A 15,742-nucleotide genomic window follows, 5' to 3' on the forward strand; every position below is an offset into this window, starting at 1 on the left:
TTGCATGTAGTTTTCTCATAGTGTCCTTATGTGGCTTTGATATCAGCATAATTTGGGCCTCTTAAAATGAATTTGGACATGTTCCCCTACCCTTCTATTTTTTGAAAAGTTTGAGAAAGATTGGTGTTAGTAGAATTTACTTGTGAAGCCATATGGTCTTGGAAAGTAGCATAAGAATATCAGATCCTGTTTGCTTATGCCATCTTGAGAAATGGAACCACATCTTACTGTTTGTTTAGCTACTTCTTTGTTTTCTGACCACATTAGAACATTAGTAGATATTAAGGAAATTATTGAACAGAAAAATAAAAGCAATTTAGTTTTCTTTATTTCAAATACAAAATCATTTGTGCTATCAAACTTTGAGACTGATTAAGGAGAAAATTAGGAGAAAGAAGTAATACTGTTATTTACTTGATGTTCACATTATTAGGTAACTTAACATTAAAAAAACTTTTTCTCCATTGCTGGAATCGAACATACACTTTTTGTAGAAGAATGAATTTGTTGACACTCAACCAGTTTGCAGTGCTCCTCTGGAAAAATTTTACCTTAAAGGTATGTAAAGGTATCCTTGGAAAATGTCCATAAATGCCCATGTGGTGCAGTTTGGATTTGGGGTGGGGGTGGGGATGGGTTTATATATATGCACACATTTGAAAAATCAGTTCCAGAGCTGAAAGCAGCTCTTCCAAATGTATGAAACTGCATTAATCAATAGTATAGTCTGACCTATAAGAAAACTGGTTAGGGGAGTTGGAGGGATGATATGAAACTTTAGCTGTTCCAGGGTGAAATTGGCAGAAACTTAATATAATAGAACTATCTATTTGCTTTGAATGTGTACTCTTAATTAACACAATCTTTTTGTTCCTCTTCTAGAGGAGGCAGTTCTTTAATTTAATATTGGAAGTCCTAACTGCATTGGCGTTTCCAATGATGCTTTTGCTCTTACGTGCTGTTATTCATATAACTATTACTGGACCTTACAGTTTTACTTCCCAACCCATCAGTACTCTGCCTTCATTCCTCCAAAATGATGAAACATGGGAATTGATTTATGTGCCTTCTAATATTGATGTGGTAAAAGAGATCACTGAGAATGTGAAGAGGAATCTAAACATCAGTATAAAAGGTTAGAAATTAAAGTTTTCTGTAAAGCTTATCATTAACGTTTTTGATGGAGCTGAAACAGTATAGGGAAAAGAATAAGAATAAAGTTGGACGAATCACACTGCCCAATTTTAGCATTTCTCTCTGGCTGCTTTCAAATATTTTCTGTCTTTACTTTTCAAAAGTTTGATTATGATGTGTCTATGGATTTCTTTTGGCATTTTTCTTTGGGGTTCACTGAGCATTTTGAATCTGTAAGTTGCACAAAGTTAGGGGACCTTACAATAATTATTTTTAAAATTGTTTTTTAACATGGCCATCTTTCTCCTCCTCTAAGACTATGATGATACATTTTGTATTGTCCCACAGGTTGTTTAGGCTCTGTTCAACTTTTGTCTAATCTTTCTTTTCCTCTCTTGTTCAGATTAGAAATTTTCTATATTGAATGACTCCTTCCTGTATTATAACTATACAGGTATTGAGCCATCAAATGAGTTGTGTTTTTTAAAGCACAAAAGTGATCACCTCCTGATTTGTTTCTTTTAATTAAGTAACTTTTTTGAGATATAATACACATTCCATACTTTCACCCATTTGAAGTGTGTAATTCAATGGCTTCAATATATTCACAAAGGTGTGCAACCACTGCCACAATTAACTTTAAAGCATTTTTATCACCAAAAATAAATTCCAATATCTTTAGTCATAGCCCCACAATTATCCATCCCTATAAAGATAAGAAAAACAGTAATCTCCTTTTACCTCTACAGATTTGCCTATTATAAATTTTTTATATAAATAAATGGTTTATGTATGAAATATAAATGAATGGTTTACATATGAACCTTTAATATAAATTGTTTACATATAAACCTTTTATATCAACTTTATAAAGCAATATGTGGTCTTTCATGACTCTCTTCTTATACTTAAAATGTTTTCAAGGTTTACCCATGTAGTTGCATGCATCAGTTCTTTATTCCTTTTCATTGTCAGATAATATTCCATTGTATGGATACACTGCATTTAATTGGTACAATATATCTTTCATCAGTTGAAGGACATTTGAGTTGTTTCTACCTTTTGGCTACTATAAATAATACTGCTACAAACATTCATCTATAGGTTTTATGTAGACATATGTTTTCATTTCTGTTGGTTATATACCAAGAGCAGAATAAATGTGTCATATGTTTACTCTATTTTTAAGTTTTCAAGGAAATGCCAGACTGTTATCTAAAGTCGTTATACCATTTTACATTCTGATTAGCAGTGAGTGAAGGTACCACATCCTCTCCAGCTCTTGTTATCTTCTGTCTTTTTGATTACAGTCATCTCAGTGGATGTAAAGTGATTTGATTGTGATTTCAATTTGCATTTCCCTCACCACTAATGACTTATCTTTATATGTGCTTTATAATGATTATTTAAAATTGCAATAAAATTTTATAAAATTTTTTATTAAAATATTTTTAACCCCAAATATCCATCAAGTTGTTATGATACCAGTATTTAAGAAACAATGTTTTCAAATTTGTATATTTGGATAGAAAACTAATATGTTTTCTCTCAGAAGGGATTATCATATGTTTTTATTTAAGTGAACAATTTTACTTCTCTATAGTTCAAGGCTTTTCTTCAGAAATTGAGTTTGAGAAGTACGTTAAGTATGAGTATCGAGCTCATAAAGTGCTGGCTGCCATTGTTTTTGACTGTGACTTCAAAAATAGGCATGATCCATTGCCACTTCAGGTGAGAAAGTTGTATTTAGAGTTCTCTAAATAAATAGTTTTCTTGTAATTGGATTTTTAGTTTCTATGATTTTAATGAATTTTGTAATATCTACCCTATTTTATCAGTGAAGAAACTAATTTTCCCAAGGTCAAACTACTTGTATAAAATAAAGCAAGAATATGAATCCAGATTTGAGTAGCTTTAAGTTATGTCTGTGTTTGTAGCTTTTGAAGTATGCTAATAAGGGAATAATCGTATCTTTCATGCACAGGACTTCTGATTCATGGGACACTTGGACTACTCATTGCTTCTAGTTTTGCAAAAGGTAGTGAAACACAAGCATGGATAGAGCTTTTTCTTTGACTGAGACATAGAATTTAAGTCCTTTCATAAATCTCAAGAGAAAACTCTATGGCTTACCCACATTGATCCAGATTAGATGATAGCATAACCCAAAAGAAGGAAAGAAAAAGATAGTGCTTTGAACTTGGTTCCTCCTTGGCAGATCTTATAAACATTGTCTCCTGGTGGTGATGAAAATAAAGGGCAATCTATAACAGTTCCACGTGGAGCCAAATTCTATAGTTAGAAAACAGATGCTTGTCAGCAGAGGGCAAGATTAATAAAACCACTAGTAGGACAATATATATTCTTTCTGTGTGTCCCATCCTTTCATGACTTTTCTTTTGTGCCAACTTCTATTTACTAAGTCACAATTATCCATGTACTGATACAGGTTTAGGCTCAACAATATATATTGGCTCAAAGTGTCTTCAGTTCTATTTTAAGTTTCAGTCTTATTGCTGAATCACCACTTCGCTGGTGGCTCAGACAATAAAGCGTCTGCCTGCAGTGCAGGAGACCTGGGTTCAATCCCTTGGTTGGGAAGATTCCCTGGAGAAGGAAATGGCAACCCACTGACTTGCCTGGAAAATCCCATGGACGGAGGAGCCTGGTAGGCTACAGTCCATCGGGTCGCAAAGAGTCGGACATGACTGAGCAACTTCATTTTCACTTTCTTTTCACATATAATACTGTTAAATTTAGGATATGCTATGTGTATATTGCATATGAATTGTGTATTTGAAATGTGTATATTGCAAAATGATTACCACAGCAAGGTTAGCTGATATATATTCCTCACCTCACAGAATTACCAGTTTTGTGTGTGGTGAGAATATTTAAGATGAGTAAGTTCTGAGGATCTAATGTATTGCATTCTGCTTGGTCTGTTTTGATGATTTTTCTAAAACCTTTTGATCTTTATTGATGATTTTATGTATAGCATAGACCATCTAATGTCTACCAACTTTCCCACATCTTAGGTGACTTTGTCTTTTTTAATTTTATTTATTATTACTATTTTGACTATGCTGAGTCTTCATTATAGCATGCGGACTCTTCCTTGCATTGCGAAGGCTTCTCTAGTTGTGGTATGTAGCCTGTGGGCTTAGTTGCCCTGCAGCATATAGGATTTTAGTACCCTGACCAGGAATCAAACTCACATCCCCTGCATTGGAAGGTGGATTCTTTACCACTGGACCACCAAGGAAGTCCCTTATGTGACTTTCTTGACAGATCTTTTGTTCATTTACAAGGATCCAGAAGGATCAAACTAAATCTCAGATATGATCATGTCACTGTCCTGATGAAAAGACTTTGGTGACTTCCAATGTCCAGAGTCCTTTACGCAAATATATGGCTATCAATATCCTAGTACTTGGCTATCTCTTATACTCCTTACCAAACTTTTTATGTTCCAGCAGTACTTAACTTCCAGAAATTACCTGGAAACACTGTATTGCTTTTTGTTTCTGAGTCTTTGGTCACATTTTCTCTGCTGTACAATTGCTACTGTGAATTCCCATTCAGCTTCCACACCTATCCCTTTCTTTTCTGTCTTCATCACAACCAGCACATGTTTCTGTTAGTCAGAATTCATATGGGAGCAGACACTACTGAATGCATTTCAACAAAAGGGTTTTTATATAAGGAAATATTTACACATTAACATTGTAGATTTTAGTCACTCTTGACAAACACTTCAGAGGATCTAGCTTACCTGTTTAGATGAACCATACCCTTCTTGAGCCTTTAGTTATCAGGTCATAGTTGCTGCAAATGGTCTTAACTGTTTTCTATGGAAAAGTAAGCACCAAGAGGTGCCCCCAGGTACCTCACTGTTTTCATTATGTAACAGTAACCTTAATCATGATTAATTGCTTCCTCTAGTATCATAATTTATTTGCCAGTGTACCAGTGTGAGTAGCTCAGTAATTCTAGGTGATAATCATACAGCTATTTGGTGGAAGCTTTACTGTATCTCCTCTTAAAAGTCTGCTACCCCAGAAAACAAGGCCTTTAATGCAGCAGAACATGAGCTTGTAAGGATGGGATGTATAAATTCCACAAGTAGGTCTCTGGGAGTAATTAGAAGGGCCAGTTCTACTTCCAAGCCTTGTTTCCCCCACCCTTATGTTTTACCGAGAACATAGAGCCATATACCAATTATTGTTACATCCTATAGAAAGTGTCCCAGATCAACAGAGTGTTATCCTGATCTGAAATTTAATAGGCATTTTCAGTTTCTTCTCTCAGGTCTGCTGCTTCTGAGTCATAATGGCAGATGGTAAGATCTATAGATGAGTGGTTCAGGTGCCCACTAATGTATCTCCTTAAATATAAACTAGATCCCCTGCTGGAGGCATACTGTGTGCCTTTACGCCGATTGCAGACCCATTTCTTTTTCTGGACTCCCCTGAAAATTTTTACATCATAAATACATCTGACCAGTTCTCTCAAATATGGTATATGCCATCACCAAAATTTTGAAAAACAGGCTCATCAAAAAAAAGGCCCACCTCTTTTTGCAGTGTTTCTTTTGAGTGATTAGGAGTACAGCATACAGCAAAACTACTCTTTGAGGATATATCCTGGCATACCTCAGAGACCATTGGACCCATAAAAAGCTCACCAGTTAGCAAGGTCCTGAGTCTTTATATAGGCTTTATCTCTCAACCTGTGGTAAGCAAATGTCTTACTAGGGCATCTAGAATGCTTGTCACTTCCTGTTTATCAGGTCTAAATGTAAATGCAAATTCACAGGACTTAAAACATATAGAATCATTTTGTAAAATAATAAAGTTGGAAGACATATATAAAACATATAAAACTGCAGTAATCATTGAAGTGTAATACTGGCATGTGATCAACAAATGTATCTATGACACAGAACAGAAAGCCCAGAAGTAAGCTTTCTTTAATATAGTCATTTGGGACTTCATTGTGGTTTAGTGGCTAGGACTCTGTGATCCCAGTGCAAGGGCCTGGGTTCAACCCTTGGTCATGGAACTGGGTCACACATGCCACAACTAAGAGATCACATGCTGCAACTGAAGATACTGCATGCAGCAGCTAAAGATTCCTCATTTCACTAAAAGATCCTGCAGGCCACAACTGAAGGATAACACATACCACAACAAAGATCAAAGATACCACATGCCACAACCAGACCTCGTGCAGCCTAATTAATTAATTAATTAATTTTTAAAAATAGAAATACCAAGGCACCAAATAAATCTTATGGGGAAAGAAAGATGTTTTCAGTAAATAGTGCTGTAATGATTGGATGTATATATGGAAAAAATGAACCTTGAACTGACCTCATACTACACACAAAAAAAATAGCTCATGAATTTTAGATTTAAATGTCAAAGCTAAACCCAATGCTTTTAGAGTAAAGCAAAGACAAGTATCATCTTTACTTGGGAGTAGCAAATGTTTTTCAGATCATAGAAAGTGATAACCATTAAAGAAAAAATTAATAGATTAACTTTTATCAAATTTTTAGAAACTTCTTATCATCAAAAGGCACTGTTGACTTCTGGTCTGGACAAGATGGTGGGGTCTCATTTCTCTCTGTCATTCCTCACTAAGCACAGCTGGATGTAATGCAAGGGCAAAGCAAAACTCTGAAAAGTGATAATGCTGCAAGCTGTTTTAAGACCTCATGCCTAGAGGAGCAGCACAAGGGCACACATCTTAATGTATCACACCCAATAGATGACAGCCAAGATCCAGCATTATCTGACCTCCAACCTAGCTATAGAAGGCAGCAAGTAGGCTCATACCATTCCACATCAAATGGAAGCATTTCTAACATTAGACAGTTCTGACACATCTAGCAAGAGGAATGGATAGGGAGCCCTGATAACAATTAGTAGCCAGGAAAAATACTCTCCTTCCTTACCAAGCCCTTCCCCTGCTAATATATACTGAAACCCATGAGCAAAAGATACTCAGCCACAAGTATCCCAGTCTAGAAGCCTCTTCATCACCTCCAGCCTAAGACATCCCTCAATGCAAGACTCTGGAGTGGGTGGGCCAGTGGAACCATCAAGAGGGTCCCAGCTACAAAAAAAGTGGCAATGTCTATGGGCCAGAGACTCTCTTTTCCTGTTCAGATACATGAAGGAAGTCAAGGAACAGTGGTAGGGAAACTCCACTGCAAGAAGTCCCACATTCAGAAAGAACTGTCTGTCCCATACAAGCAGGTCCCTGCCACATGTGCCCAACCAGAAAGCCTCTCTTCTTGTGGGCTGAATATGCTGTCTTATATAGGGATCCCCCAGAGCAAGACAGGCAAAATTGGCATGAGGAACTCAGCCACAGAAGAGGTTTAGCCTGGGAAGGTCTTTATGCCTTGTGCCTCCTCTGCCCCCAGAAGGAAAATTTGTGTTCCTTTAAGCAGAAATAGCAGGAAGCATTGTGAGCCCCAATGGAACCACATAAACTGTGAGACCAAAATTAATCCTTAAAAAGCTCTGGGAATTAAACTGTCATTAAAATTAAGCCATTGCTACATAAAACAGGCTGACTGCCTGATATAATAAAGTATTTAAATAGGATCCAGAGTCTCCTAAAATAATAGACAAAATTAACAAAGTAAAATAAAAATCATCTGTCAAACCAAACCATTTACTGATATGAAAACTGAGATGAATTAGAGGTTAGAATTATCTGAGAAAGATTTTAAAGCAACCATAATAAAACATGTTTCAGCAGCAATTAAAAACTGATTTGAAACAAATGAAAATATATGAAATATAAGCAGAGAAATAAAAGTTATAAACATTAAATTCAGTAACAAATAACAACCTAGTAGGAAAAAGTTGGCTTAAACCTCAACATCCAGAAAACTAAGATCATGGCATCCAGTCCCATCATTTCATGGCAAACAGATGGGGAAACAGTGGCAGACTTTATTTTGGGGGGCTCCAAAATCACTGCAGATGGTGATTGCAGCCATGAAATTAAAAGATGCTTACTCCTTGGAAGAAAAGTTATGACCAACCTAGACAGCATATTAAAAAGTGGAGACATTACTTTGCCAACAAAGGTCTGTCTAGTCAAGGCTATGGTTTTTCCTGTGGTCATGTATGGATGTGAGAGTTGGACTGTAAAGAAAGCTGAGTGCTGAAGAATTGATGCTTTTGAACTGTGGTTTGGGAGAAGATTCTTGAGAGTCCCTTGGACTGCAAGGAGATCCAACCAGTCCATCCTAAAGGAAATCAGTTCTGACTATCCATTGGAAGGACTGATGATGAAGCTGAAACTCCAATACTTTGGCCACCTGATGTGAAGAGCTGACTCATTGGAAAAGACCCTGTTACTGGGAAAGATTGAAGGTGGGAAGAGAAGAGGATGACAGGGGATGAGATGGTTGCATGGCATCACCAACTCAATGGACATGAATTTGAGTAAACTTTGGGAGTTGGTGATGGATAGGGAAGCCCGGTGTGCTGCAGTCCATGGGGTCGCTAAGAGTCGGACACGACAGAGACTGAACTGAACTGAACTTGGATGGGCTTAATAACAGAGTAGACAGAGGAGAGGATATAACACTGAGGAATTAATTTATCCAAGGAAGTGCAAAGAATGTGCACTGAAAACTACATTGCTGAAAGAAATTAAAGAAGGCCAAAATAAATGGAAAGACAGCCCACATTCATGGGTGTGCACATGCATGCTAAATAGCTTCAGTCATGTCCAATTCTTTGTGATGCTGTGCACCATAGCCCACTAGGCTCCTTGTCCATTGAGTTCTCTAGGCAGAATACTGGAGTGGGTTGCTGTGCCCTCCTCCAGGGGATCTTCCCAACCCAGGAATCAAACCTGCATCTCTTACGTCTCCTGCACTGTCCGGCAGATTCTTTATCCCTAGCAACATCTAGGAAGCCCTAAGTTCGTGGGTAGGAAGACCTAATTTGTTAAATCATACTACCAGTAGCTACCTAGATTCATCACAATCCTTATCAAAATTCCAGTGCCCTTTTTTATTGAGATATTTTTATTTACAATAGTAGTTTTGGGTATACAACATGGAGTTTCAAAATGTGTATAGATTATATACCATCTAAAGTTATAAAATTTGTTTATATGACCTGTGGTGTAAAATATGTCCTTGTAGCTCATTATTTTAAAACTAATAGTTTGTATTCCTTAATCCCTACCCCCATATGCCCCTCCCTCTTTCCCTCTTTCCCACTGATAACTACTAGTTTGTTCTCTGTATCTGTGAGTCTGTGTCTGCTTTGTTATAGTCATTTGTTTTGTTTTTAGATCCCACGGTTAAGTGGTAGCAAGCAGTATTTGTCTTTCTCTGTCTTTTCTCTAAGCAACATGTCCATCTATGATGTTGCAAATGGCAAATTTTCATTCTTTTGTGGTTAGTAATATTCCCGTGTATGATATCTTCTTTATCTATTTAACTGTGGACAGCCATTAATGTTACTTCCATGTTGGCTATTGTAAATAATATGGCTGTGAACATGGGGGCACGTGTATATTTTTAAAATGAGTATTTTGCTCTTTGAAAAATACTCAGGAATAGAGCTGCTGGATCATATGGTAGCTCTATTTTAATTTTTTAAGGAACCTCCATACTGTTTTCCACAGTGGTGTTGGTGGTGTTCAGTCACTCATTCCTGTTCAGCTCTTTGCAGCTCCATAGACTGCAGCATGCCAGACTTCCCTGTCCTTCACTATCTCCCAGAGTTTGTTCTAACTCATGTCCACTGAGTCAATGATGCCATCCAAACATCTCATTCCCTGTCACCCCCTTCTCCTCCTGCCCTCAGTCTTTCCCAGAAACAGGGTCTTTTCCAATGAGTCAGCTCTTCACATCACATGACCAAAGTATTGGAGCTTCAGCTTCAGCATCAGTCCTTCCAGTGAATATTCAGGCTTGATTTCCTTTAGGATTGGCTGGTTTGATCTCCTTGCTGTCCAACGGACTTTTGAGAGTCTTCTCCACCACCACAGTTCAGAAGCATCAATTCTTTGGCACTCAGCTTCCTTTATGTTCCAGCTCTCACATCCATACATGACTACAGGAAATACCATAGCTTTCACTCTGCAGAACTTTGTTGGCAAAGTGATGTCTCTGCTTTTTAATATGGAGTAAGGGTTTGTCACAGCTTTATATCCAAGGAGCAAGTGTCTTTTAATTTCATGGCTGCAGTTACCATCTGCAGTGATTTTGGAGCCCAAGAAAATAAAGTCTGTCACCATTTCCATTTTTTTCCCCCTATTTGTCATGAATGATGGGACCAGATGCCATGATCTTAGTTTTTTGAATGTTGAGTTTTAAGCCAATTTTTCAGCTTTTCAATCTCAACTAATGCAGAAAATTATGTCCTGCCTCTTGAGAAACCTATATGCAGGTCAGGAAGCAATAGTTAGAACTGGACATGGAACAACAAACTGGTTACAAATAGGAAAAGGAGTATGGCAAGGCTGTATATTGTCACCCTGCTTATTTAACTTATATGCAGAGTACATCATGAGAAACTGGGCTGGAAGAAGCACAAGCTGGAATCAAGATTGCCAGGAGAAATATCAATAACCTCAGATATGCAGATGACACCACCCTTATGGCAGAAAGTGAAGAGGAACTCAAAAGCCTCTTGATGAAAGTGAAAGAGGAGAGTGAATAAGTTGGCTTAAAGCTCAACATTCAGAAAACAAAGATCATGGCATCTGGTCCCATCACTTCATGGCAAATAGATGGGGAAACAGTGTCAGACTTTATTTTTGGGGGGCTCCAAAATCACTGCAGATGGTGATTGCAGCCATGAAATTAAAAGACGCTTACTCCTTGGAAGAAAAGTTATGACCAACCTAGCTAGCATATTGAAAATCAGAGACATTACTTTGCCAACAAAGGTCCGTCTAGTCAAGGCTATGGTTTTTCCTGTGGTCATGTATGGATGTGATAGTGGGACTGTGAAGAAGGCTGAGCGCCGAAGAATTGATGCTTTTGAACTGTGGTGTTGGAGAAGACTCTTGAGAGTCCCTTGGACTGCAAGGAGATCCAACCAGTCCATTCTGAAGGAGATCAGCCCTGGGATTTCTTTGGAAGGACTGATGGTAAAGCTGAAACTCCAGTACTTTGGCCACCTCATGTGAAGAATTGACTCATTGGAAAAGACTCTGATGCTGGGAGGGATTGCGGGCGGGAGGAAAAGGGGACGACAGAGGATGAGATGGCTGGATAGCATCACCGACTCGATGGACATGAGTTTGAGTAAACTCCAGGAGTTGGTGATAGACAGGGAGGCCTGGCGTGCTGTGATTCATGGGGTTGCAAAGAGTCAGACACGACTGAGTGACTAAACTGAACTGAATGCAGAAAGTTTTGAGAAAATTCAGCACCCATTTATAATAAAGTTAATGAGCTCTGTTACAGTCATACTATGGAATATTACTCTATTCCTGGATACTCAGTCATGTTTGACTCCTTGTGACCCGGTGGACTATAGCTGCCAGGCTCCTCTACACATGGGATTCTCCATGCAGAATACTGGAGTGAATTCAACCCTGGGATCGAACCCAAATCTGCAGCTCCTGAATTGGCAGGTGTATTCTTTACCACTGAGCATCAGGGAAGCCCCCTATGGAATACTGCTCAGTGATAAAAAAGGAATTTACTGAAAAATAGCAATGACATTAATGAATTTCAAAACATACGGAGTAAAAGAAGCCTTCTATGAAAGAGTACAATACTATATTTAATTCCATTTATATGAAATTTTATAATGGCCAGAATTAATCTGTGGTGAAATTAGAAAAATTATATCTCTGACTGTGGTCAGGATCAATGGGGAAAGGGCATTATGAAAACTTTCTGGAATGAGGGTAATGTTTATCTTGATAGTAGTTGAGTTAAAATAGCTATGCATTTTTAAAACTTATATAGTAAAGGAAATGTACAGTTAAGATTTGTACATTTTATTGTGGGTAAATAGAAGAAAACAACAGAATGGGAAAGACTAGAGATCTCTTCAAGAAAATTAGAGATAACAAGGGAACATTTCATGCAAAGATGGGCTCGATAAAGGACAGAAATGGTATGGACCTAATGGAAGCAGAAGATATTAAGAAGAGGTGGCAAGAATACACGGAAGAACTATACAAAAAAGATCTTCATACCCAGATTATCATGATAATGTGATCACTAATCTAGAGCCAGACATCTTGGAATGTGAAGTCAAGTGGGCCTTAGAAAGCATCACTATGAACAAAGCTAGTGGAGGTGATGGAATTCCAGTTGAGCTGTTTCAAATCCTGAAAGATGATGCTGTGAAAGTGCTGCACTCAATATGCCAGCTAATTTGGAAAACGCAGCAGTGGCCACAGGACTGGAAAAGGTCAGTTTTCATTCCAATTCCAAGGAAAGGCAATGCCAAAGAATGCTCAAACTACTGCACAGTTGCACTCATCTCACATGCTAGTAAAGTAATGCTCAAAATTCTCCAAGCCAGGCTTCAGCAATACATGAACCATGAACCTCCTGATGTTCAAGCTGGTTTTAGAAAAGGCAGAGGAACCAGAGATCAAATTGCCAACATCCGCTGGATCATAGAAAAAACAAGAGAGTTCCAGAAAAACATCTATTTCTGTTTTATTGACTATGCCAAAGCCTTTGACTGTGTGGATCACAATAAACTGTGGAAAATTCTGAAAGAGATGGGAATACCAGACCACCTGACCTGCCTCTTGAGAAATCTGTATGCAGGTCAGGAAGCAACAGTTAGAACTGGACATGGAACAACAGACTGGTTCCAAATAGGAGAAGGAGTACGTCAAGGCTGTATATTGTCACCCTACTGATTTAACTTATATGCGGAGTACATCATGAGAAACGCTGGACTGGAAGAAACACAAGCTGGAATCAAGATTGCTGGGAGAAATATCAATAACCTCAGATATGCAGATGACACTACTCTTATGGCAGAAAGTGAAGAGGAGCTAAAAAGCCTCTTGATGAAAGTGAAAGAGCAGAGCGAAAAAGTTGGCTTAACGCTCAACATTCAGAAAACGAAGATCATGGCATCTGGTCCCATCACTTCATGGGAAATAGGTGGGGAAATAGTAGAAACAGTGTCAGACTTTATTTTGGGGGGCTCCAAAATCACTGCAGATGGTGATTGCAGCCATGAAATTAAAAGACGCTTACTCCTTGGAAGAAAAGTTATGACCAACCTAGACAGTATATTCAAAAGCAGAGACACTACTTTGCCGACTAAGATCCATCTAGTCAAGACTATGGTTTTTCCTGTGGTCATGTATGGATGTGATAGTGGGACTGTGAAGAAGGCTGAGCGCCAAAGAATTGATGCTTTTGAACTGTGGTGTTGGAGAAGACTCTTGAGAGTCCCTTGGACTGCAAGGAGATCCAACCAGTCCATTCTGAAGGAGATCAGCCCTGGGATTACTTTGGAAGGAATGATGCTAAAGCTGAAACTCCAGTACTTTGGCCACCTCACGTGAAGAGCTGACTCATAGGAAAAGACTCATGCTGGGAGGGATTGGGGGCAGGAGGAGAAGGGGACGACCGAGGATGAGATAGCTGGATGGCATCACGGACTCGATGGACGTGAATCTGAGTGAACTCCGGGAGATGGTGATGGACAGGGAGGCCTGGCGTGCTGCGATTCATGGGTTCGCAAAGAGTGGGACACAACTGAGCGACTGAACAGAACTGAACTGAATTGTGGGCAAATTTTACTTCAAATAAAAACTATAGGCAAATATTGAAATCTAGTAAATGGTGAACTTTTGGTGAAAGAATGCTGAAGTCTAACTTTCTTTGCAGTACATCCAAAACATAGGGAAATTACTGATAGATAAAATATATAGATATTGCATATATACAAGTTTATATAGGTATATATATTTAAGCTTACATTATGCCCTGGGATTTCTTTGGAGGGAATGATGCTGAAGCTGAAACTCCAGTACTTTGGCCATCTCATGAGAAGAGTTGACTCATTGGAAAAGACTCTGATGCTGGGAGGGATTGGGGGCAGGAGGAGAAGGGGACGACCGAGGATGAGATGGCTGGATGGCATCAATGACTCGATGGACGTGAGTCTGAGTGAGCTCCGGGAGTTGGTGATCGACAGGGAGGCCTGGTGTGCTGCGATTCATGGGGTCGCAAAGAGCTGGACAATACTGAGTGAACTGAACTGAACTGAACTGATGTATAATATAAATTATATATGCGCACCTAATTTTGCCTTTCTTATGAAAACGATAGCATACTTGTGAATAATTTTTTTCTTTTTGAACCATAAATCCATTCTTCTACTTTGCTTTTTGATGCTACAGCTACATTTCCACTTTTTCAGCCAGCTCTTGGACTCAGCTAATAAAAGGCATTAGGGGCAGACTAGAAGCAAGACTTGGAGAAAAAGAAGTAACTTTAACTTTTCTGTTGGCTTTCTGGCTGCTTGTAGTTGCTGTGAATGAAACTCCAGCGATATCTCTTTTTTTTTTTTATCAGTAGCATTTTCTTCCTCATGCTGCTCCCGCTGCTGCTAAGTCGCTTCAGTCGTGTCCAACTCTGTGTGACCCCAGAGATGGCAGCCCACCGGGCTCCGCCATCCCTGGGATTCTCCAGGCAAGAACACTGGAGTGGGTTGCCATTTCATAGTGGCAGACAAATGCAGTTTGAAGATTGCCCGACGCTTTTCAACATCACACCCTCTCAAAGATTTCCAGCACTTGGCAACTGGAGCTCCTTTTCAAAGTCAAGGTCCCCGTCAAAAGTTCCCACTTTCAAGCTCTGTAACCTAGTACTAGCTGACTTATGCCCCTGTTCAGAGGCTTGATTTTTCATCCCCACATGACCTCTCATTTAAGTTTACAAATTTTACTAATTGCAAACCCTTGTTTTTGTTTCCTTAGTCCTAGGGCCAATGACTGCTTCCTGCTGTCTCTATCTGATACCTTAGAGCTCTCCTATCCATTAGGTTATCTAGTATGGATAGTATAACCTATCCATTAGGTTATCTAGTTTCTACTTTCTGACTATACCTCGAGCAGATACAGAACTCTGTATTGTGTAATTTATGCAGTCTTTTATGTATGAGCAGTTAGGTTGATTCCAATATGCTGTATTTCCACGACAAATAACGTTACAACAAACAACCATGTGCATGTGATTTTTTTCCCATACTGTTTGAGGTTTATATTCCAAGTCTGTTACTGAAAGTATGATTGCTGAATTAAATAATGCATGCATATATAGTTTTGTGGAACATTGTCAGATTCTCCATTATTATTGTGCCATTTTGCATACTACAAGCAATGTATCAAAGTGCCTGTTGACTGCCTTGCCAACACAGTATGTTAACACAGTATGTTTTGACTTTTCCAGTGTGACAGGTAAGGTAGTTTTAATTTGTACTTATTCCATTCTATGACACTGAGAAAGTTTTTATATATTTATGGACCGTGTGTGTATCTTCTTTTTGTGAACTGTCTGCATTGGGAGAGGACTTAAAATATAAATGTGATTGGATTATATTTGTTGTGCTTGGAGTCACTG

At 38.5% G+C, this 15,742-nt stretch overlaps 1 protein-coding gene across 1 annotated transcript in view; it reads left to right on the forward strand.

Annotated features, from left to right (window-relative positions):
* Positions 1-498: 498 nt before the first annotated feature.
* The window catches only part of LOC120882554 (ATP-binding cassette sub-family A member 3-like), a 208,714-nt gene continuing 193,470 nt past the window's right edge, over positions 499-15,742 (forward strand). The window contains exons 1-3 of the mRNA XM_040266571.1: positions 499-558; positions 883-1,135; positions 2,738-2,865. Of these exons, the coding sequence (XP_040122505.1) occupies positions 499-558; positions 883-1,135; positions 2,738-2,865 (441 nt within the window). The remainder of the gene's footprint in view (positions 559-882; positions 1,136-2,737; positions 2,866-15,742) is intronic.

The sequence above is a fragment of the Oryx dammah genome, unplaced genomic scaffold, assembly GCF_014754425.2.
Source record: "Oryx dammah isolate SB20612 unplaced genomic scaffold, SCBI_Odam_1.1 HiC_scaffold_2, whole genome shotgun sequence".
Classification (NCBI taxonomy): Eukaryota; Metazoa; Chordata; class Mammalia; order Artiodactyla; family Bovidae; genus Oryx; species Oryx dammah.